We start from the raw sequence: 23,236 nt of genomic DNA on the forward strand, positions 1-23,236 counted from the left end.
CTCTGATCAAAGCAGCAACATTAGTTGGCCCTTACAGCATTTTACTTGCAATATATATTGGCACTTGTAGACTTTGTTTCTGCTTCAAACATTCCTCACATATAAAGGAAATAACTGAAGTTTTCTAAAGTAGCACCTGTTTTTCCAGACCTGAAGAGCAAATGGCATCTAGTGGTGGACCGGCTGACCGTGCTGTTCCTCAAGTTCCTCCAGTACTTCCATAAACTTCAGCTCTTCATCTGGTGGCTGCTGGAGATCCACATCATCAAGCTTGTCTCCTGCTACATCGTACTGGTCTCCATCCGAGAGGTAACAACATGTCTGGACCCAAAATGTTCATTTTGGAGCATTTATTGCCTCAGTGGTGCTTGTAGTGCTAAACCCTACTGTGATAGGTTGAATGCTAACATGCTAACATACTGTACTATATGTCAAGATAGCGACCTACGGTAATGCTGCATTTGAGAATGGTCGGAAGTCGGATATATCCGCATTGGTTTTCCCAGTTCCGACCTGGAAGCGTTCGAGGCGAACGTAAACAACCAAAATGGTGGATAGTGATAAATGGTTTTTTATTTTGGTCCTCAAAACTCATTTTGACCTCCAGAAAACTTACCTTTTTTTGCAATTTTGCTTCATTTATTGTTTTAATCTTATTTCATAAGCATTCCATACAGTTAAGTCGTTGACCATATAATTTCATGCAGGAAGATAGCGGCAATACTGTCACGTACGTTGTGTTACGTGGAGTTATGTCCTATATTTATGAATGAAGAACGCAATCAAATTTTATACTTGAGTAAATTGTGTTTTGCCATTCGAACGTCACATTGTAGTCCGCCAGTGAAGTCGGGGTCCTTTTTTAATTCCGACTTCGCAAGGGAAATTTCCAAGTTCAAGGGGGCGTTCCCGTACACACTTCCTGGTTTAAACTCGGAAAAGTCCGACTTCCTACTATCCTCGAATGCAGCATAAGTACAGTACAGATTGCGGTGAAATTAAAATTGATAAAATGCTTCCAATCTAATATTTGGTATGGTAACATATAGCAGGATAGCAACCTGACTACAAAGAGCGCTAAGGCAGATCAAAATGGATTTTACATCTTGACTCATCTTGACTTGTCTGGTTCAATTTAAATTGGACATGCTAACTGTTGCTACGCTAACATTTTGCCCGCCACACAGGTGTCCTTGCTCAACTACGTGTTCCTAGCGTCGTGGGCCTTTGCTCTGCCCTACAGCCAGTATCGCCCCCTAGCGTCCAAAGTGTGCAGCGTCTGGACGTGCGTCATCATCGTGTGCAAGATGTTGTACCAGCTCAAGTCCATCAAGCCGCTCACTTACTCCAAGAATTGCACCATGGTGAGAAATGATTGTCATAATGACGACAGTCAGCGCCGCGAGTAGCGTTGAACGAGCCTGCGTGTTCCCTGTGACAGCCGGCAGCTTACACCACCGAGCAGGAGAAGGAGATGCGGCGCTCTCTGCTCTACAGCGGTCTGGTGGATCCTGCTACCTGGGTGGGCCTGCAAAAGAAAGACGACTTACTGGGCTACATCAGGGTGAGTGGAGACCACAATCTCTCCTTGGGGTTAACATGCCCCACTTATGGGATCCCTGCTCTACCCAATCGCGTGCCACATACAATTGAATAAGATAAGTTAAAATTGAATAAGTTGAAGACATTTTTGGCCCGAGTTGCAAAAATTGTTTTCAATAATCAAACAAAAATGAAAAAAACACAGTGCTACCTCAACTTAAGAGTTGTTCACAATATTTTCTGTCCTTAATTGTAAACACAAATTTGTATTTTAGTAGTGCTGTCAAAGTTAAAGCGTGAAACTAATTAAAAAAGCCTTCAAATACATGGTGACATGGAAGCAGCTTCTCTCATCCCCTTTAAAGTCAGCACAGGAGAGGCGCACAGTCCTTAACATGGCGGAAGCAGAAATAGACTCGCTGGAGTCTATGCAGTATATGCATGCAAAATAAAATAGTTCATAAAAATAAACTAAAACAATCGGAAAAATAGACCAAAATGACTACCTGATGTTCATGTGTTTGTGCGCGACATACAGCACAACCTTCTGATCTTGGCTGTGCTGGCGTTCGAGGTGACCATCTACCGCCACCAGCTGTACTTTCGTCTAAGGAACAAGCTGTCGCCTCCCGCCGCCCGCATCATCTTCCACGACGTGACACGCCAGCACCTGGACGTGGGCATTGTGTGCTTCATCAAATACTTCATCAACTACTTCTTCTATAAGTTTGGACTAGAGGTGGCTTTGCTTTTCTCTTAGACGTCCCGCTAACGCGTCGTCACACGAATAAATGAAAGATCTCCTTCTTTCCGTCCCTCGGTAGACTTGCCTGCTGCTGGGCGTGAATGTGATCGGCCAACGTATGGACTTCTACGCCATGCTGCACGCCTTCGCCCTGATCACCGTCATGTTCCGGCGCCGCAGGAAGGCCATCGCCGAGATCTGGCCCAAGTACTGCTGCTTCCTGGCCTGCATGCTCACCTTCCAGTACTTCATCTGCATCGGGATCCCCCCTGCGGCCTGTAAAGGTCCGCAAACGCCGTCGTTGCTGTTGATGTACTTCCACCAAGGAACTTTTTTTTCCAATTATGACATTCATGACATCATTTTAAAATATCAATCATAAAAAAAAAAACAAGTAGATATGTACATTTATTGTAGGAATGCTTGCATTCCCACGTTATTGTCATTTTTAGTCTTCACACTTTTTTGCCATGAAACAACTCCCACATAATACTTCCGATTTACACCGTTCAAATTTCAACTTGTTTAAAAAATTCACGCCCTCCAAGCTATATATCATCTGATTTCACATTACTTACAGTATTCAAACAATTTACCGTTAAATATAAACATTTCCCCATTCATTTTCAATAGGACTGACACAGAACTTTTTCTAAGTACAACTTTCCACGCCCATTTCCATACATACAACTGATCATCATTGCCAGGTTTCTGATACTGCTTGGTGGTGCACGAGGTTGCAGGTTTGAATCCCACCTCCCACTGTACATTGCAAATATATCCATGGTCGTTATGCTAAGTACAAACATACCAACTAACTATCATATCAGGCAATGGATTATAATTTCACTGAAATTATTAAATCCTACCTAGACAGATTGCAGTTCAAGTTTTCTTTTTATTCATTTGTCATTTTACAAAAAATATTTTTTTTTAATTTTCACATAATTTTACTTTCAATCTACTTCATAAGGACATGCATTCAAATCTTAGCATTTAGATAATAGCTAATAGCGTTCAGCTATTCAGCATTCCCACGCAATTTCTGCAGAAATTGCACTTCGTCTAGTCTAAATATTAATTGGATTTTAAATAAAAAAATAATTAAATTATTTAAAATATTTAAATCTTGTTTATTGCATATGTCAAAAATCAATGTGTTTATATTTTTCCAATTTTCAGACTATCCCTGGAGATTCCCGAGCTCCACGACCGACTCCAAAGTGGTCAAGTGGCTCTACGTTCCCGATTTCCTCTCCAGGCCCAATCCGACCTTCCTCATCTGTACGTCCCAGCGCCTGCCACTCCTCCCAACCTCCCCCCCCGTCACATTTGCAGCCCGGTTAAGACGAGCGTGGGCCTCTTTTCTCCAGACGACTTCATGCTGCTGCTGTGCGCCTCCATGCAGAGGCAAGTGTTTGACGACGAGAACAAGGCGGCCGTGCGCATCATGGCCGGAGACAACGTGGAGATCTGCAGGGACCTGGACGCGTCCTCCTTCAGCGTACACAACCCCGTCCCCGACTTCATCCACTGCAGGTACGACGTTTGCTGCCCGCTTCGCATTTCGGGGTAATGTATTTGGTTTGCTAAGATCATTTGAGTTGAAGCTACTGAGCGAAGAGATTTCAATTTCGAATCACTACAGCCATCTGTTGATGAAAAATGAAACTGCACACACCCTTCGTCACGCACGCCATGCGCACATGACATCACATCCGCAGACAGAGAGCGGGAAATTCGAACCCGAGTCCAGTCTGAAAACTAATGGCCAGAGGCTTGCAGGAGTACCCATTGTGAACAGCTAAGGCCTTAATCTACTAATTAGAAGATGTCCGCCCATCCATTTTCTTGGCCGCTTAGTCCTCACAAGGGTCACAGGGGTGCTGGAGCCTATCCCAACCGGCTGATTTTTTTCCTAAACGCACTGTCACTCACTTGAGAGTAAGTGAGTGAGCAAGTGAAAAAAAAAATTGTGAGTGAGTGGAAACAAAAAAAATCCATGCGTGCTGTCAAGTTGCTGCGGGAGTGACGTCATGCAGCCGACAAATTCGCCCAGCCCCGTCTGCGACACGCCCCCTGCCTGGAGGGCGGCTGGAGGTGTAGACAACTGTCTGTCCACAGAGACGTCCCGCTGTTGACAAAACAAACACAAAATGGCAAAATACAGGATGGGGGGAGTGGGGGTTTAGGAAAAAATCACCACCACACATTAACAGAAGCCCACAGGTGGAGATTGAGAAGAATTTCATGGGTGTAAATCCTGGATTTATATAGTGGATTTTCCTGAGTGAAAACGGAAGACCATGCCTTTAAAATAAAATAAAAATGTACTATTAAAAACGTTAATTGAAAACCTTAACAAGTAAATACCTGGATTGTCGAGGTTACAAATCTTCTCATGAGGAAGCATCTCGTGACTTGAGAATGCTGTGTAGGGCTGGGAAAGAAATTTGGGCTACCTCGGTTAAGTCGACCACAAAAATTAGTCTCAAAAGATTCATGAGTGACAGCCCTAGAATGCCGAGTTCGGCATTGCGACTTGTCTGCAGTCTCTCATCATGCCTGCTACACATACCTGTGTTTCGGGTCCCCTGTGTAATGGGTCGTTGAGGTCGCATGAAGCAGTAGAAGCCTTTTGAGGTGCAGGCCAAGCCGTGTTTGGCATCCTTAGTGGTCCGCAACCATTGATCGCATGTGCTTCATATTGCAGTGTTTTGCCGCACAAAGTGGACACGTCTTTTATTAACGCACTCTGCGTCCATCAACAAGACCTCGCCGCGAGGTCGAGAGCACGCCACGGCCGCTCTGCACTTATTCCATCGCCGTTTCCCCCTCCAGGATCAAATTACGGATACAAGGGTGGGAGGTGGGGGTAGAAATCCATAATCTGCAAAAACACTCTGTCGGTCACTGCGCTACTTAGGTACTTTTCCCCCCTGTGCTCTAACTCAATAAATAGCTTTCAAGTATGGAAAAGGTATTTTCAACCATCAAGGCGCCGATTGATCATCCCAAACAGGCTGTCAAATGAACGCTGCTTCCTATGTTTTCACCGCATCCATCACACGTGTAATGGAAGTTGCAAGCGTGCGGTTGCATTTAGACGATATGGAAACGTGACCTGCATCATACAAGTGAGGTGTGCACTTTGCCTTTCAGGTATACGTCCAGAGTATCAAAATGACACAAGGAAATCATGTGCAACAATTCCAAACGTGAACAATGTTTACAGTGTTCCCTCATTTATCGCGTGTTACGTTCCAAAAACTACCTGTGATAATGGAAATCTGAGTTAATTTTTTTGTTTTTAATTCCTGTTAATTATATATATTTTTTCATTTTGGTATGATTTTTACTTTATTATAAATGTTTTTTCATTCAACATATATGTTCTTTTTTCATTTACGTTAATTTTTCCCATTAAAAGTATGTTTATGTTTTAGTTTTTTTTTTAGTTTTTTTTATTTATTTACTTATTATAGTATACAGCACACTGAACACAGTATATATTTTTTTTCATTTTGGTATGATTTTTAGTTTGTTATGAATGTTTTTTATTTACTTGTTATACAGCACAGTATGTATTTTCTATCTCCGGAATGCAATGTCGTGGAGTGACGGGACAGACACCGTTGGAAAGGTCCCGTTGAGACGAATCCGCGGATGCCAGTATGTCACCGGTCAGACGTAGGGTTCGAGCGATACGGCTGCACAAAATAAACAAACCAAAAAGCACACTGTAAAACATCCGCGAAACAGCGAGGCCGCGAAAGATGAACCAGTGATAAGCGAGGGAACACGGTCTATCATTTACCTTTTATTATGTGAACGATTTTTTTTTTTCTTTATTATTTTATGAGATAATCAAAGTGATGTTTTTTTCCCCAGTGACCCTTGTAATTCCCTCCCTGTTAACTTGAGCCTTTTGGCACGCTTGGGTTTTAAGTTGTATAGTGCACATCAGTGAGTTAGTTGTCAAAAATGAATGAATGAATGAATGAATCTCACCTGGATTCACCTGTTTCAAATGATCAACCCTTCTGCACCACTCTATATATACACCAAAGCAGGAACGCTATTCATTTTGCATGGTATGTGACCCACGTTGTGTTCCTGCACTTGAGCAGCAGCAGCTCGTTATCTCTCGGCCGTGCCTTGCAGGTCGTACTTGGACATGCTGAAGGTGATCATGTTCAGCTATCTGTTCTGGTTCGTGCTGACCATCATCTTCATCACGGGCACCACGCGCATCAGCGTGTTCTGCATGGGCTACCTGGTGGCGTGTTTCTACTTCCTGCTCTTCGGCGGCGAGCTCCTGCTCAAGCCCATCAAGAAGATTCTCCACTACTGGGACTTCCTCATTGCCTACAACATCTTTGTCATCACCATGAAGAACATTTTGTCTGTGAGTGGACGTGCGACGGGAAGCAGCTCATGGCAGGATTTCCTGTCCCTGTAGGACACAATTACCTCCACCAAGGAAGTTTTTGGCTTTCTGGATGTTTTTTCATATGTCGTCCTTATTTTTCATGTCATGTTACAAAGATGGATATTTTTAAAAAAAAGGGACAGTGTGTAGAATTTAGTGCCATTTATTGGTGAACTAATAATTCATTCATTAAAAAAAACATTATTGATTTCAATAACATGCAAAAAAAAAAATAGGTTCTATCAATCAACGTACATTTTTTATAGACTGATACATAGAGATATGTTTCTCTGCCGTCTTTCTGCTACGGACACCCGAAGGACAAATAGTTAGCTTTTGGTGGTACTTGCAGCTAGTGTCGGACCCAATGATCGACTGTCGACTACCTTCCACAGCTGGGGCTTGCAGTTGGTCATCACAGAGTTCCGTGATTCGGGCTCCAGCCAGTTGTTGCCCTCTGCTTTGCTCTCACAAGCTTTTACTAGCATTTCCCGCTCGCTGCTCTTGTTCGCCGCTCCAGCTAACACCTGCTTTCTCTTGTCTTTAGCCGTCGCTCGACGAGATGCGCGTTCGCTCACACCAAATAATAATTGTTGGTAGGCTTGTGAAGTGTGGTTTCTCTGAGTCGCCATAGTGCACGTGCTTTAGCTGCATAGTGACATCTAGTGGTGAAATTTTACACACTGTCCCTTTAAAAAAAAATACAAACCAACAATAAAAAAAAAAAAAATAGCCTTAAACAAAAAAATAAATGAGTATGAGGTCATGAAAAACATTAATTTTAATTATAATAATGAAAACATAAACAAAGGAAAATGTAATTTGAGCCAAATTTGACATATAATTTAAATTTAAATAATTTAAAAAGTATTTCCAAAATCATGTCTTTAACTCAGTTTTTTATTTATTTTTATACAATAGGATGTACTTTTTACAATTATAGACACCAATATTTGTAAAATATTTTCTATTGAATCTCGTCAAATCAAAAATATGAGCTAATATATAATAAACAAAAATATATAATATAATAATATTAATTTTAACAAAATAAATTGCTATTTAAAGAAATGTGGAAATTAAATTAATAACCAACACATACATACAATAAAAAAAAAAAAGAAGAAATATATCAAGTACAATATCTTATTGTAAGTCACGTTTGTTGAATCGAATCAAAAGTTGTCTAATGTCAATGACTGCACATTTCACATGTTATCTCTTTCAAATGTCATCAGATCAGGTTTGACTGCGTTGTGCTATTATGGAATGTTCACTTGTTTAGTAGTACAATTCTACAACATTGTTAAGAATGAATGTATCCAATACCCTCTTTGCAGATCCTGGCTTGTGGCTACATCAACTCTTTGATCCCCAACAAGTGCTGGCTCATCCAGCTCTTCAGCCTGGCGTGCACCATCAAGGACTACAATATCAACACCAACCAGGAACATCTCAGTAAAAGCCCCACCCACACACACGCATGAACACGCACATGCACACATCATCGTCCCATTGACACATGTGGCCCGAGCAGATGTGGACCAGCGTTGCGACCTGCCCGAGGACGAGGCGGGCATCATCTGGGACAGCATCTGCTTCGCTTTCCTGCTGCTGCAGCGGCGCGTCTTCATGAGCTACTACTTCCTGCACGTGGTGGCCGACATCCGGGCATCGCAGATCCTCGCCTCCAGGCACGCGCGGTTCCGCCTCATACTGGCGGGAGAGCCGGATGGCCTTCTCAGCGCTGTTGTGTGCGTGCATTTTGTTCCAGGGGGGCGGAGCTTTTCCAGGCCACCATCGTAAAGGCTGTGCGGGCGCGCCTGGAGGAGGAGCGGAAATCTGTGGAGCAGCTGAAACGACAGTGAGATGGTTTCTTTGTCTGATTTCACTTTGTTTTACTAGGTTAGGTTTTGTTCATTTAGTTTTATTTGGTTTTAATTCCATTTTTTTTGTTGTATTTTGTTTTATTTGTATTTTATTAATGTAGTTTTATTTTCTACTTTTATTTTTCATTTGTTTTATGTTGTTCATTTTTTTAAATCTTTCTGCTTTGTTTTATTTTTTTTTATAATTGACTTTTTAAAATGTACTGTATAATCTTGATTTCATCATTTGATTTTATTTAATTTGGCTTTGTTTTGTTGTATTTCTATTTGTCTAAATTGTTTATTTTAGTTTTTCATTTCAGTTTTGCTTGTATGTTACCTCCTATTTAATTCTGCTTTATTGTTTTGATTTTACAAATTTTATTATTTCATTTATTAATTGCTGTTGTTTCATTATTAGGTTTTGTTTTATATTTATTCCGTTGTATTTAATTGAATATTTTTGTTTCATTGAATTCTGTTAAATCTATTTATACTTATTTTGGTTTAGTTTATTCTGTTTTAATTTGGTTTTAATCTTTTATTTATTTATTTATTTCTTTTAAATTACTTCTTAATTGCATTTTTGTTTTTCTTTGTTTATTTCATTGTTTTTTTCCATTATTTTTTATCATTAAATATTATATTTATTATATATTTTTTGTGTTCTTTTTAAAAATTATTTTAAGTATTTATTTATATAAAAGTTTTAGTAATTTCACCAAGATACATACGCTGGCAAAAATCGGCCTTGGAGCATGTTGCAGTCCCAAAAATAGACTAGCTATTAAAATTGTTGAATTGTCTTCTTTGATGCTGAAAATTCCCACACTTTAAGTGACACTGAAACATTACACAGCCCTAAACTAATTTCCGGCGAATTTTGATATCCTATTAAAGCCCCCATTGAAAATAATGAATTAACTGGAGTGTATCACGCTACATAAAATCCATGCACTAGCGCCACTCATGTCACTCGTGTCTGTGCGCACAGGATGGAGCGCATTAAGGTGCGGCAGCAGAAGTTCAAGCGCGGCAAGGAGAGGATGCTGAGCATGGTTCAGGAGTCCGTGGACGGACAGACACTTGCCCCGCCCCCTCCCGACGAGGAGGACGAGGGTATGGCGAAGGCCCGCCCCCCCCCCGTGCCCGTGTTGATGATGCTAAGCTAACGTAGCCACTCTTCCTTTGATCTTTTACTTTGTGTCGTGTTGCACTGATGTCATTTGTTAAATTTTAGGAGCGCAGCGAGCCAAAGCCAAGACCAAAAAAAAGCACTGGTGGAGGCCGTGGGTTGACCATGCTTCCAGTAGGTTGACCCCTCCCCCTCTTTTGCTCACTCCTCCGCTCCCATTGGCCCTTGTGTCCTCGACCAGAACGCCGCCGAGGATTCCCCTTCCGTCCGAGGGCGCCCGAAGGCACCGGCCGTCGTCCTCTGGTCTTTTTTAGTCCTTTTCAGTCTCTATTTAAGGACGCTGCTTGACTGTCGCTGAAAAGACACTTTAGAAGATCGATTACGTGTGTTTGTAGCACGGCGACAGTTGCCTTAAATAGACACGAGAAGAAGGAGGCAAACGAGAAAAGGACTATCGGCCGGAGGTTGTGCTTTTGTTTCAAAACGCCTGAAGAGCCCGCGGTGGGGAATCGCTCACTTTTTACAGTGTTTTTACGCAAAGATATGAAGTCCTCTCCGCCTCAAAAGGTTTCATTCTTTGCCCGCAGACATGATCAAAAGCAATGGGCGTCACCAGCTATTAAATCTTTACTTTTCTAAGTCAAGTTTGTTGAATTGTTTTGGTGGCCATTTGTTGAGTTAGTTATATTTAACAAAAATCACCCTAGCTGATTTCTACGTCACTTTGTAGCGAGTAGTATAAGGTCCAAATGAGAAACCATTCAAATGTGTTGCAGGTCTGCCTGTAACAGTAAGCTTGAATCGGTGCCAAATGGGGTTGTGATCCACAAGAACTAGAGGGGGGAAAAAAAGCTTATAGCACCCACTTTGTATTGCACCACCTATAGCACTGTAGTGGAACAGCATTACCAGGCACATCAGTTCAGTAAAATTGAAAAATAAGGCTTGTTTGTTTGTTTTTTTTTGTTTTTTTTTACATAAGGTAATGTTTTGATTGTGGCCGTTCGGTTAGTTAATTAATGCGCTCACAGAAAAATGTCTTAACTGATTTGCACGTCACTTAGTTGCGAGGTCGTGTGAGGGTCAAATTAGAAACTATCAAATTCTGGAGCAGGGCTGGCTCTGACAGTCCACTTGCATTAGGGCCAAATGGGCCAGTAATGTAAAACATCTCATTTTAAAACCAAAAGCTTGCTGTGAGTGACAGTTGGCTTTTGCGCCAGCTATGAGACTGGTGTGAAACGCGATTGATTACCTGCCACATCATACATTAAGTGGATAAATTCCATGTACTTTGTATATACTAGGTGATTACAATTTTTAATCTTAATTAATCGCATGACGATTAATCGCTGATTTTATTTCTGTTTTAAATGTACAATAAATATTTTTCTAAGTATATAAAACTGGAAGAAATGTTAAACTAATGGAAACATGGCTGCATGTTAGTCATTGATACAGTAATTTCTGATCTTTAATATGAAATAACTTTTTAAAACGACCCCAGTCTCCACAAATATATGCATTATTATTACATTTATTATTGCAAAATTTTAACGTGTATGTATCTGCTGCGTTGCGAATGGAATTCCCCCAGTGTAGGCTTTCCAAGTAAGGGGCGGTCTTTAATTGCGAGTTGAGAAATTAGTGGCGTTAAAGGAACTTTAAATTGAGTGATTTCTGCGTCACTTTGTGGCGACAGCAGGGCAAAACAAGAAACTTAACAAATTCTGTCACAGTTCTGGTATGAAGGTGCAAATGGAAGGATTTTTTTTCACATTTTTTCTTCTTAAAAGGCTGGTTACCTCTTTTGGTTATGGATCATGTCGGCTATTGCAGCCCCAACCACCGCTCCCAATTTTGCCACCCGCATCCCCCCGCCCCTTCACCTCCCGCCCAGCCAGTCAATTTGCACTTCTGTTCAAGGACACAAGTCAGCCTTGTCGCTTTCAACTCTGCTGTCGACTCAAATGACAAACGCACATCACATCAGCGCTTTGTGCTCGTCATGTTCGATTCGGTGTCTCTTCCTCCCTTTCCTGTCTTACTGTTGTTTTGTGCGCCTCCAAAGTAAACCTTGTGCTGTGCCCGTCAGTGGTTAGAAGCGGCGAGTATTACTTGTTTGAAACTGACAGCGAGGAAGAGGAGGAGGAGGACGATTTGAAAGACGAGGAGCCGCCGAGGAGGTCCGCCTTCCAGGTACTTTCGAATTGACTTGTTTACTTTTATTAGCTTACATATTTATAACATTTATAACCCAACATGTCTGCTTAAAATGAAAACCCAAATTCATCATTCTCTACTAACCCTCTCCACCTGTGTCTTCCCTCCACCTTTTGTCCTCTCTCTCTTCGTCTATGTTCTTCCCTTCGTTTATACTTCACCCCCACCTGTATCCCTTTCACGGACTGTCCTCTTGCCACCTTCCCTGAAATTGTGTCCTGTCTTGGCCTTTATGCCCCTCGCAACTTCACGTTTCCGCTCTCTTTCCGCCTATGTGTTCCCCCACCTGTAGCGAGCTATCGGGAAGTTTGTGTCGGCCGTTCTGGCTTTGCCCAAGTCAGTCATAAGGCTGCCTAAAACTGTGCTTCAGTATGTAGTGAAGGCAGGAAAGGTAAACAACCGGCTGCCTCCCCCATTTGTGCATGACCATAAAGTGCCTCCAGCATCCATTTTGAGTGTTTTGCTGCCACGCCATTAATTGGATATGAAGTCATACAATTGTGACCTTTTGCTTATCGTGATTGTTGTTGTTGTTGTTGGGTGAGTTAATAGGTAAGTTGCACGGACTCTTTGTGAAATGTTGAAACCTTTTGAATGCATGTGGCCTGTTTACACTCTTTACCAAATGCTTGTGGCTCTGTCCACACAAGGGCATCCTTTATTTGTTCTTATCATCTGTTGTTTGACATTAAACGACAGTTCCTCTACCAAACGTGGATCAAAGACCCCAAAGCGGCCCTGAAGGCGAGAGCTAAGGAGAAACGCAAGTTCGGGAAAAAATACACAAGGGGAGGCAAACGCAAGAAGAGCAAAAAGGAGGGTAAGTGTTGGAAAAAAAATGGAACAAGAGAAGCTTAGCTGGAAAATATTTTGAAAGTGAAAAGAACAAGTTCAAACTGGTTTTAAAAGGAATCGGACAAATTTCAAACGGGTTGTAATGTGAATTGAATGAATTTTGAACTGCTTTTTAAATGATCGGAAATAACTTTGGGCTGTTTTTAAACAAACTGGATCCGTTTTAAACTGGGCAAGATTTAAACTAGGATTAAAATGGGGTCGCAGGGAGAAGATTTAAACTGGCTTCAATGAACAGGACAAGATTTGAACTGGCATCAAAATAAACAGGACAAGATTTAAACGTGTATTCAAGGATCTTTTGTCGCTGCGTCTTCCGGGTGGCTCATCCTAACGATTGGTTCTCGATCCTGTCAATCAATCTGCCGTAACAACGTCTCGCGTGCTCCTTCCCAGCTGCGCATGTACACTTGGAGCGTTTGTAGCATGTTGCCACTGAGCTTCGGATTCAGCCATTCATCGTTGTCGCGCCACCGATCTCACCGCATACATTGAAAATGGCTGAGAGACGCAAGAGGACTTCCGTCTGTGAAATGCAGAGACTGATGACGATGAAAATGAGCTTGTACGTTCCGACATTTGATATATCAAATGTCTGGATTTACTTGAAAAAAAATTTCTAAGTTTTTTTTTTTTCCATAAAAGTGCATCAACCTTCACTTGGCGTTTTCAAGTAAATATCACTCCCCATTTTTAGAGTGTACGCGTTTACCCCGACGCATGCGCATTTTTCCAAAAACTGACAAACGGACGTTCGGCTCGGCTTCTACTTTTCCAGAAGATCCTTGAATACACTTTCAGAAAGCTTAAAACTGGTTTAGGCCGTATGGTTTTAAAATAAACTGGATTAGCTTTAAACTGTTTTTTAAATGCACTAGACATGCTTTGAACTGTTTTTTAAACCAACTGGACAAGCTTTGAATTTAATAATGAACTTTAAAATGAACTTATGAAGCGTTGAACTGGTTTTAAAATGTTCAGAAAAGATTTTGGTCTATTTTTAAAATGATTGTGGTGAGTATTTCCTGTGACTGATATTAAAATGACTTAGATGAGCTCTGAACTGGATTGAAAATGAATACGATAAAACTTCTAGTTGGTTTTAAATGAACAATTCCTTCCTGAATTCCTTTGCAGAAGCTCATGTGGGCATCGAGATGGACGAGATGTCCGACAGCCAAGAACAAGACAACAACTCTGGTCCAGGTTGGCCTCGTCTTTGTTTTCCATCTCCTTCTCCTTCTCCTCCTTTTACCTTGTCTTAACCGGTTGAACCATGTTCAGACAACATCTTCAAGCGTGTGTTCAACATCATCAAGTTCACGTGGGTGCTGCTGCAGACCACCGTGGACAGCTTCACCCGCTGGATGAACGAAGTGTGCCGGGAGTACATCGACATCTCCACCGTTCTGCGCATCGAGCGCTGCATGCTTACCAGAGAGGTCAAGAAGGTAAAATACTGCGCTTGATTGAGCTGTCATGTGCTGGAGGTTGGATCCCAAAGCGCAGACACAAATAAGGCTTTAACTATTTATTCACATCGAGAGGCGTAGAACAAACTTGACTAGACGAGAAACAAAGAGAGTTGCACAGAGGGACAGAAAGCAATAATCCGGCAAACACACGCAATTCTCAGGCTGCTACTGCAGACAGTGAATCGATCTGATTGGTTGTGGCTAAGTAAAGGATGAAAGATTGACATCACAAAGCTCATGACATCACATAGCATAAAACCAGTTGAAACATCACATAGCGTCTTTCCAGTTGAAACCAGATGATGGTTACATCAGCACATGACACTTGACCTCACGGTCATGAACTCAAACTTAACCCTGGCCTGACCCCAGACACGACATGAGCATTCTCTTCTCTGCTCTGGCATCTCGTACTGCTACTTGAGCAACATATACCACACTCGGACCTTCCTGTACTAGCATCATGTACTGCACTCAAGCATTCTGAACTTTGCTTGAGCATCTTCTTGTCTCAACATCCGCCAGGGCAACGTGCCGTCCAGGGAGAGCATTCACGTGTACTACCAGAAGGCCATGCGGCTCAACATGTCACGGCAGGCCAGCGTGGACCTGCTCAGTGAGGATGAGTCAGGGGGGAGCTCCACGAGGGTCCGGCGGCGGCATCGACGCCACCAGATGGAGAGCCAGGCTTCCACGGGCTCCAGGGACAGCATATCAAGGTACGTGAAGATTTAGGCTGAAAATACCTTCATCGGAAACTTCATTTGGTTCACCCCCACTCATCTCATTTTTTATTTTCTTTTTTTTTGCTTTCTTTATGACCCAAGCACCAGATGAGAGGAAAAACTGAAAAAAATTACCCAGATTGACTCAAAATTGGCTGGACATGTATGTCTATTGTAATAATGAAAAATTCCCAAAAACCAATAGCCAAAATTGATCAGGCAAGTTAGTCATTTTGGTCACTTTGGGCAACTTCCATGGCTCTTACTAGGAAATTCATTCTCCAATTAGAAGCAGGTATTAGACTCACGAGCGATGCTTTTAGCCTGTGCGTCTAATGTTAGCAGAGCCTGGCGTCAAAGTTTGATGATCATTTAGCTTTGAAAAAAGAAGTGCAAAGGCCACATTTTGTCTAGCGTCAAAATATTGTGAATCCATATCACTCAACGCTAACACACCATCTCATCCCGCTTCTTCCACCCGCCCACCCCCGCCGCCACATCTCAGCGCCTACACCGAGGCCACCACGCTGTTTTCCCGTCAGTCCACGCTGGAGGACCTGGACGGGATGCCCGAGTGCATCCCCAAAACCAGCGAGCGGGCGCGGCCCAAACTGCGCAAGATGTACGGCCTGGATGTGTCCACCTCGTCCATGGACAGCGGCAGCAGCTTCGTGTCCAGGTGCAGCCACCCTCGGGACGCAACACGCACACTTCAACATCCATGCATCCATCTTATCATGTGCATGCGTTTCATTTCATTATGTATTATTTACAGTATTTGTTCCAAGGAATAGATTTGGTCTTTTTTTGTAAGTGCAGCCACACTAAAATGAACTGGTCAAGCTTAAATTTTGTGCTAGTATTAAATTGAACTGGTCAAGTTTTGAAATGAGCTGGAAACCGTTTTCTTCCATTGAATTGAATGAACTTTAAAGTGTTCATTCAATTGGATGAACTTTTGGACGTGATCTAAAATGAAGTGGACAGACTTTATACGGGTTTTTGAATCAAAAGGACCATGTTAAACTCTTCAAGTGATCCGGGAAAGCTTTAAAATAGTTTTCAAAATTAACTGGGTGAGGTCAAACCTGGTTTTAGGGATACATATCACATATACATTTTTGACTGTCGTTAAAATTACTTGCAGGAAGCTTTGAACTAGCTTAGAGTCAGAAATGTCAAACTGCTGTTAAAATTTCTGGGAAAGCTTTAAACCAAATTAATTTGGGAAACTGGTTTTAAATGAACAAAATCAACTAGGCAAGCTTTAAATTCACTTTTTAAGCAAACTGGAGAAGCTTTAAACTTGTTTAAAAATAAACTACATAAGTTTTGAAATGTTTTTAACTGGACAATGTTTAGACCATTTTGAATAATCTTTTCAAGCTTGAAGCTTGTTTTAAAGTAATCTGAACAAGATTTGTACTGGACTAACTTTAAACTGGTTCTAAAGTGACTTGGTCGACCAATAAACTGTCTTTAAAATTAACTAGACATGCGTTAAACCGTTATGATCTGGACAAGCTTTAAAGTGGTTTGAAATTCAACCTTAAACTGACTTCAAAGTGACTTAGATGAGCCCTTGCAAATGAACCGGATGATATTTATACTGGTTTTTAAAGTGAATCAGTTGATGTTTTAAAATGAATTGAAGAAGCTTTAAACTTGCCCTGAAATTAACTTCATGAGCTTTAACCTGATTTGAAAATTCTGTAACCATTGCCCCCCATTTCTCCAACGTGTTGAGGGAACTGGATAAGTAGGTAGGTCTTAACGTAATCCAAATTTGCTTGGCAGAGGTAAATAATACCTGACTTCCATCACTGTATTTGAGTTTCATTGTCATCTTCAGCACTGTCTGCCTTAATTAAACCCAATCTAAGTATTGCATCCTTATCAGATCTCATGAGATATGTCCTCCAGACAGGGCACCACAGAAACCATAGAAGAAGAAGTGGAGGATGAACGGGATCAACGGCAGGCAGGGCGAAGTCTTCTTCAGAAGTCTCAGGATCTGGAGGAGCCTGAGGACGAGGGCGGAGCCTGCGGCGGTTCTGAGGCAGAGCCCCAGCAGGTCGAGGAAGACGAGGAGGAACTGCAAGATAGACAGAAATCGGAACATCAGAAGGAACTGCAACATGGACAAGAATCGGAACTTGAGGAGGGACTGCAAGATGGCCAGGAATCGGAACTTGAGGAGGGACGTGTTCTCGATGATGACGTCCAGGAAGTAGAACCTGAGGAGAGGAGTGTCATCTGGGGGTCTTTCCACCAAGATGAGGGGCCCTCGAACCGGCTCCAGGAGGACACCATCAGTGAGAGCGAGGATGGAGGAGGAGGAGGAGGAGGAGGAGGAGGAGGAGGAGGAGGAGGAGGAGGAGGAGGAGGAGGAGGAGAGTGTCCGCAGGATTCTCCGCATGCTGTGGAGCACGTGGAGGCTATCATGTGCACCAACGACACGGACGCCTCCAAGACGTCGGACGGCGACGTGCCGCCAAGCTACAGCAAGGCGGTCAGCTTTGACCGGCTCGAGATGAGCGACGACGACAGCGACGTGGACAGGAGACGGCGGCGCATGCTCATGACCTCAGACAGCCGCTCGGACAGCAGGTCCGACATCATGCTGCCGACCATGACCACGGAGCTGACCGCCAGTGAGCTACTGCTCAACAAGTAAGACACAAAACCAAATTCACTCGGCTTAAACTGGTTCTAAAATGAGCTTGACAAGATTTAAACCAGTTTTAATGTAACCTGGACAAGAATTGGTTGACAAAAACTTTTTTTGTTGTTGTTGACTGGGAAGTAGTTTTAAACTGTTTTTTAAGTTTTTTCCTTTTTAATGAACTGGGAGAGCTATGAACTTTATATTTTTATTATTATTATTATTATTATTATTTATTTATTTATTTTATAAACTTTAACTTTAAACTGGTTTTGAAATTGATTGGGTAAACCTTCATTTAGTTTCAAAACAAACTGGACATGAGTATCCATCCATCCATCCATTTTCTTGACCACTTATTCCTCACAAGGGTCGCGGGGGCTGCTGGCGCCTATCTCAGCTGGCTCTGGGCAGTAGGCGGGGGACACCCTGGACTGGTTGCCAACCAATCGCAGGGCACACAGAGACGAACAACCATCCACATTCACACGCACACCTCGGGACAATTCGGAGCACCCAATTAACCTGCCATGTCTTTGGAATGTGGGAGGAGACCGGAGTACCCGGAGAAGACCCACGCGGGCACGGGGAGAACATGCAAACTCCACCCAGGAAGGTCCGAGCCTGGACTCGAACCGGAGACCTCAGAACTGGGAAGCAGACGTGCTAACCACTCAACTACCGTGCCGCTGGACATGAGTAACCCGGACTAAATTTGACCTTTTTTTAATGAACTGGTTATAAAGTCAATTAGATAAAAATTTAACAACTGTTAAAATGACCTCAATGAGCTTCAATCTAGCATTACAATTAACTGAATTTTTAACTCATTCACTCCCAGCCATTTTGCTCCCGGCTGTTTTACTGGATTTTGACTGATTTTGCATTGTTTTGTATTTACATAACAACATGGAACCTTACCAAACGAAAGATTAGAGTCTCTTCTTTCATCAGGAAAAAAGTATATTTGTATCTGTTTCTGTTTTGCAGCAAATAGCATAAGACTATAGCTAAGTTTCAGCAACATTCACATTCCTGGTGAAAACACTGACAAAACGAGCTTGTTGCAACATGGCCCTGGCTGATCTCTTATACTCTACTGCTATTATTTGTAATACTACCATTGCTTTAAGCCACCTCTTCATGTCAGAAGCAGCATCAAAGCCATCTGTATGCTCTTGCATAAAAAAAATAAAAATAAAAAAAAACACATGAAAAAACATGTAAATACGTTTTTGGGAGTGAAGGACAAAGCATTAAAAAACATATTTACACGTTTTCAAAGTTATTTTGAACTGACTTGGATAAACATTAAACTGTTTTTAAACTAGACTTGAACAGCATGTGCTCATACCACATGGCTGTGGCAATAGCAATGGACCTAGCACAGTACCCTGAGGAACCCGTTCGGTAATCACCTTTTCTCTGTCCATCGCCAGGATGTTTTACGATGAGGAGTTGGATCAGTCAGAGAAGTTCTACCAGAGCCAGCCGCTGGTTCTGCAGCTCTGCTACGCCTTGTACAACATGCTAGTGGCGCACTCTGAGATGGTTTGCTTCCTGGTCATCATCATCAACCACATGGTGTCAGCCAACTTTGCCACACTGGTGCTGCCCGTCACCATCTTCCTGTGGGCTATGCTGTCGGTGCCGCGGCCCAGCAAGCGATACTGGATGACTGCCATCGTCTACACCGAGGTCCCAAATAATGCTTAAAGATGAAAATAAAAACCTTTGATCGCTCGTAATACTGTCACCAAGTGGTGTTTTTTTGGACTAAAATAATTAATTATTGTGATCATCTTTTCAAAAGTATTGTTAAAATAATCCCAGTGGCCACTAGCAACCTGCTTAGCTTTAAATGAGATTTAAACTGGTTTTCAAATGTATAAGCTTTAAATTGGTTTTAAAGTAAACTTGACAAAGATTTAAACTTTTGAAAATTAACTGGAGAAACTTAAAACTGGGTTTAAAATTGACTGAAAGTGCCTTGAACAGTTTTAAAATACTAAACATGAATGTGAAAGTGTATGATCTTGTGTCTCCTTGCTTGTCAGGTCACCATCGTCATCAAGTACTTCTTCCAGTTCGGCTTCTTCCCCTTCAACCAGGACAAATTACAGAAGGACAACCCGTACCACCCGCCCAACATCATCGGTGTGGAAAAAAAGGATGGCTACGTTCACTACGACCTGGTCCAACTCCTGGCGCTCTTCTTCCACAGGTCCATCCTCAAGGTAAAAGCCAGCTAGCATGACCGCAGGCTAGCTCACCTCTATTTTACAGCTAACCTCCATCCATCCATCCATCCATCCATCCATTTTCTTGACCGCTTAGTCCTCTCACAAGGGTCGCAGGGGGTGCTGGAGCCTATCTCAGCTGGCTTTGGGCAGTAGGCGGGGTACACCCTGGACTGGTTGCCAGCAAATCGCAGTTTACAGTTAACATGACTCCTTTATTTTATATAAAGTACTGTGACGCCTTGAAATACTAGTGACCCGATGTACGAGTTTTTCAAGATAGGTTGCAAGTCGTCTTTGAGCCAATTTTTCTTATTTAACTTGAAAGTGCAAACTGGAACTAAGAGTACTGCGTAGTGGCAGTGAACTGAATTCAACTTAGTTCACATTGAGCATCAGCTGGAAAAATGTTGAACGATTCATCAAAAAACAAGTTTTAAAGTGTTTTCATGCCACTGACCTTGACTGTCAAACAAAACAAACTATTTTGTTGTTTTAGCCATAAAATATTTTGCCTTAAAATAGTTTAAAGCAAAACCTAATTGGCACGCTAATGTTAGCATTGATAATTGCGATTTTAGGTTTTAGTTTGGGTTTTTATTTATGACGTACACTCACACAGCGCAACCTGGCATCCATTACAGTTTGTGTTAACCATGCTAGCACCCACCAGCTCACCTCTATTTTACATACACCGCCAGGTGCCAGCCAACATGAACAACTCTAATGAATCTCTACTTTTACAGTTAGCTTTAGGCGGCTAACACAACCACAGCTATTTCCTTTCATGTTGATTTGGCATTAAACTTTTACATACTGAGTTTGTGTTAGTTTTAGCTATAGAACCACATATACTGCAGATTTTATAGTTAGCTTTATCCAGCTAACATGACTAAGGTGACCAGATTTTCAAAATTAAAAACTATGACACTACAATTTCACAGAAAATCAAATATACAGTAAATTTTCACCAGGAACTTTTCATAATACATTTAAGCGCTAGTCAATCTGGTTGTTATTACTTTAGCTAATGCAAAATACTATCTTGGTTGGTAATTTAACTGCACTAAACAAGTCAAGGCTCTCACCATTAGCCAACCTGTTTTGCTTGGTCCCGGCAGCTATTGGAAGCTGGTTGTGCCGTTTACCTCATGCCGTTCCCAAATTGTAACATTGCTATGACAACCGTGTGATTGACATGCACATGGCCCAAACAATTGGCTTGCTGACCAGACTAAAACAGGAAAAATGCGACGCCGGGCCGAGACCTACGTAAAAGTGAGACAAAACAATGGGGTGGTGAAATCCGCCGGGACTTGGGACACCAGTTAAACCTCCCAACATCTCGTCACCCTAAACATGATTACAGTGCTTGTCTATTTTACACTTTACATGGTAGGCTAGCACAACTGCTATTCTCATTCACATTGACGTTGGTATTGAGTGGGACGCCTTTGCCATCACAGTGCCACGGCCTGTGGGACGAGGACAACCCCAAGGAGAAGAGGGCGGCGTCCCGTCAGAGCGAGTCGGAGGACGAGGGGAGCCGTCGAGACGAGAGCGAGAGGGAGTCGGAACCCACCTCCGCCGCCACCACCAATGCCTCCTCGGGGCCACATGGGCGGCGCGGCTCCACAAACACCTTGCGCTCCATCAACTTCGGCACCTCGATGGACTCGGGCCACGTGCAGCTGCACAACCCGCAGCAGCCCACCTACCAGCGGCGCAATAGCTCTAGTGGGGGCTCGCACGTCTCGCACCGATCCGTGCATTCATCTGCCCGGGCCAAGCGGGGTGAGGCCATCTTTTATTCTTTTTTTTTTGGCTTGCTTGCATCATCCCACCTATAGAGGACCAAAACTGCCACCATTAAAAATAAATAAATGAATGAATAAAATTGAAAATAAGACCAGATATAAAACTCAACTCAACTTTAATTATAAAGCACTTTAATAACAGGCATTGCGGAATACAAAGTGCTGTACATAAACATAAATATTGGTTGTGCAGTAAAGAATAACGTAACAAAAAAAGAACAAAGCAAACATTTTGAAGTGCATATACAAGTTTTCAATTATTGTATTTTTAAATACATTTTTAATAAGAAGTAGGTGAGTGAATAATTAAATAAATAAATGCATAAATAAGTAGACAAAACATCAAATTCATACACATCACAAAACACCCAAAAATTTAATTTAAAAAATAAATATAAATGGAAATAAAAACAACAACAAAAAAGTATATATACATAAATAAATAAATAAATAAATAAAATAATTAATTAATTAATTAATAAAAGTGAAAATAAGACCAGATATAAAAAAATGTAAATACTCAACATTAAATATAAATGGAAATAAAAACAACATAAAATCTGTGTGCGCGTGTGTGTGTGCATATATATATATATATATATATATATATATATATATATATTAGGGGTGTTAAAAATCGATTCGGCAATATATCGCGATACTACAGCACGCAATTCTCGAATCGATTCAATAGGCAGCCGAATCGATTTTTTTAACATCCATTTTTTATGGAAAAATATTCAACAAAACGTTTAACTTTCACACCTTAAGCATCGAAGAATGTTATATTAATGGAACATTAAGCCTTAATATTTTATTTCAATGCTGTTCAAACATGAAAAATGTTGTTAAACCCGTTTGTTACATACAGTGGCTCAAAGTTATAAGATAATACATTTTCATACAAATCTTACAGTGTACATGTACTGTATAAGTTAACTGAATGGTATTTTATAAATTTGAGTAAAAATATCGCAGCAATCGACTTGTAAATTCGTATCGGGATTAATCGGTATCGAATCGAATCCTGACCTATGAATCGTGATACGGATCGAATCGTCAGGTACTAGGCAATTCACACCCCTAATATATATATATATATATATATATCCATCCATCCATTTTCTTGACCGCTTATTCCTCACAAGGGTCGCGGGGGCTGCTGGCGCCTATCTCAGCTGGCTCCGGGCAGTAGGCGGGGGACACCCTGGACTGGTTGCCAACCAATCGCAGGGCACACAGAGACGAACAACCATCCGCATTCACACGCACACCTAGGGACAATTCGGAGCGCCCAATTAATCTGCCATGCATGTCTTTGGAATGTGGGAGGAGACCGGAGTACCCGGAGAAGACCCACGCGGGCACGGGGAGAACATGCAAACTCCACCCAGGAAGGTCCGAGCCTGGACTCGAACCGGAGATCTCAGAACTGGGAAGCGGACGTGCTAACCACTCGACTACCGTGCCGCCCATATATATATATGTATATATATATATATATATATATATAT

General features: G+C 41.9%; 1 protein-coding gene across 1 annotated transcript in view; it reads left to right on the forward strand.

The window, feature by feature from the left end:
- Positions 1-23,236, forward strand: part of piezo2b (piezo-type mechanosensitive ion channel component 2b) — an 83,703-nt gene that overhangs the window by 48,575 nt on the left and 11,892 nt on the right. The window contains exons 19-41 of the mRNA XM_077515721.1: positions 149-309; positions 1,188-1,364; positions 1,442-1,564; positions 2,081-2,281; positions 2,367-2,571; positions 3,470-3,571; positions 3,661-3,826; positions 6,452-6,695; positions 8,060-8,177; positions 8,257-8,413; positions 8,494-8,583; positions 9,582-9,706; positions 9,828-9,896; positions 11,818-11,921; positions 12,645-12,765; positions 13,938-14,006; positions 14,085-14,251; positions 14,801-14,994; positions 15,506-15,679; positions 16,924-17,673; positions 19,105-19,363; positions 19,723-19,902; positions 21,372-21,699. Coding sequence (XP_077371847.1) covers positions 149-309; positions 1,188-1,364; positions 1,442-1,564; positions 2,081-2,281; positions 2,367-2,571; positions 3,470-3,571; positions 3,661-3,826; positions 6,452-6,695; positions 8,060-8,177; positions 8,257-8,413; positions 8,494-8,583; positions 9,582-9,706; positions 9,828-9,896; positions 11,818-11,921; positions 12,645-12,765; positions 13,938-14,006; positions 14,085-14,251; positions 14,801-14,994; positions 15,506-15,679; positions 16,924-17,673; positions 19,105-19,363; positions 19,723-19,902; positions 21,372-21,699 — 4,284 coding nt within the window. The remainder of the gene's footprint in view (positions 1-148; positions 310-1,187; positions 1,365-1,441; positions 1,565-2,080; positions 2,282-2,366; positions 2,572-3,469; positions 3,572-3,660; positions 3,827-6,451; positions 6,696-8,059; positions 8,178-8,256; positions 8,414-8,493; positions 8,584-9,581; positions 9,707-9,827; positions 9,897-11,817; positions 11,922-12,644; positions 12,766-13,937; positions 14,007-14,084; positions 14,252-14,800; positions 14,995-15,505; positions 15,680-16,923; positions 17,674-19,104; positions 19,364-19,722; positions 19,903-21,371; positions 21,700-23,236) is intronic.

This window comes from Festucalex cinctus, chromosome 1, assembly GCF_051991245.1.
Source record: "Festucalex cinctus isolate MCC-2025b chromosome 1, RoL_Fcin_1.0, whole genome shotgun sequence".
Lineage (NCBI taxonomy): Eukaryota > Metazoa > Chordata > Actinopteri > Syngnathiformes > Syngnathidae > Festucalex > Festucalex cinctus.